At 42.0% G+C, this 895-nt stretch overlaps 1 protein-coding gene across 1 annotated transcript; it reads left to right on the top strand.

The window, feature by feature from the left end:
- Positions 51–620, top strand: LOC109831305 (protein NYNRIN-like). The gene has a single exon (XM_020398636.1). It carries the CDS (start codon positions 51–53, stop codon positions 618–620), a length of 570 nt encoding a protein of 189 aa, XP_020254225.1.

Genomic DNA, 895 nt, shown 5'->3' with positions numbered 1-895 from the left:
GCCCCAAGCTCTATGATCATCTCTAAAGAATGGGATATTATTGGTCAACCATGGTTAAGGACGCGGTTGACTATGCCCGACGGTGCCACGCGTGCCAAATACACGCAAATTTGATGCATCAATCCCTGAAACACCTACACCCATCAGCTATTTCATTGCCATTCAAGACATGGGGAATGGATATCGTCGGTCCTATCTTCCTGCTGTCGATCAAAGGGGACCATTTTATTTTGGCAATCACCGATTATTTTTCAAAGTGGGCTGAAGCAGTGCTATTGAGAGAAGTAAAGACTAGAAATGTTATCAAGTTTATTAAACACTACATCATCTACCGATATAGAGTTCCGAGAAGAATCGTACATGACAACGGCCCTCAGTTTGTGAGTAATGCCTTCATCAAATTCTGTGGGAAATTCAGAATCGAAGATGTCTCATCAACGGCATATAATCTCACAGCAAATGAATTAGCGAAGGTGTTTAACAAGACAATCTTAAAGATTTTATCAAAACTCGTGAGAACTAACAAGCGAGACTGGGATGACAAACTTGGTAAAGCCCTTTGGGCCTATCGCACCACAGTTCGCATGCCCACCGGGCAGCCTCCGTACTCGGTCTATTGATGCGAAGCTGTTCTTCCCTTAAAAATCCAAATTTCATCCCTCCGTATTGCTCTCGCAACTGGGATGACGACAGAGGAACAACATAAAAAACAACTCGAAGAACTTGAGATGTTGGACAAGAAGCATTTAAAAGCTCAATAGCAAATTGAGTTTTACCAAGCTAGAATTTCTTGTGCTTTTAACAAAAGAATCAAGCAACGAAGCTTCAAAGAAGGAGATTTGGTTCTCGTCGTCCGGCATCCAATGATACTCAACTTAAAGAAGAAAGGCAAGTT

The sequence above is a fragment of the Asparagus officinalis genome, chromosome 2 (genome assembly GCF_001876935.1).
Source record: "Asparagus officinalis chromosome 2, Aspof.V1, whole genome shotgun sequence".
Lineage (NCBI taxonomy): Eukaryota > Viridiplantae > Streptophyta > Magnoliopsida > Asparagales > Asparagaceae > Asparagus > Asparagus officinalis.
This window is presented reverse-complemented; position numbering and strand designations above follow the sequence as displayed.

Bases quoted from the DNA above. Each gene is read 5' to 3' on its own strand.
- LOC109831305 (XM_020398636.1), top strand. From the start codon at position 51: ATGGTTAAGGACGCGGTTGACTATGCCCGACGGTGCCACGCGTGCCAA.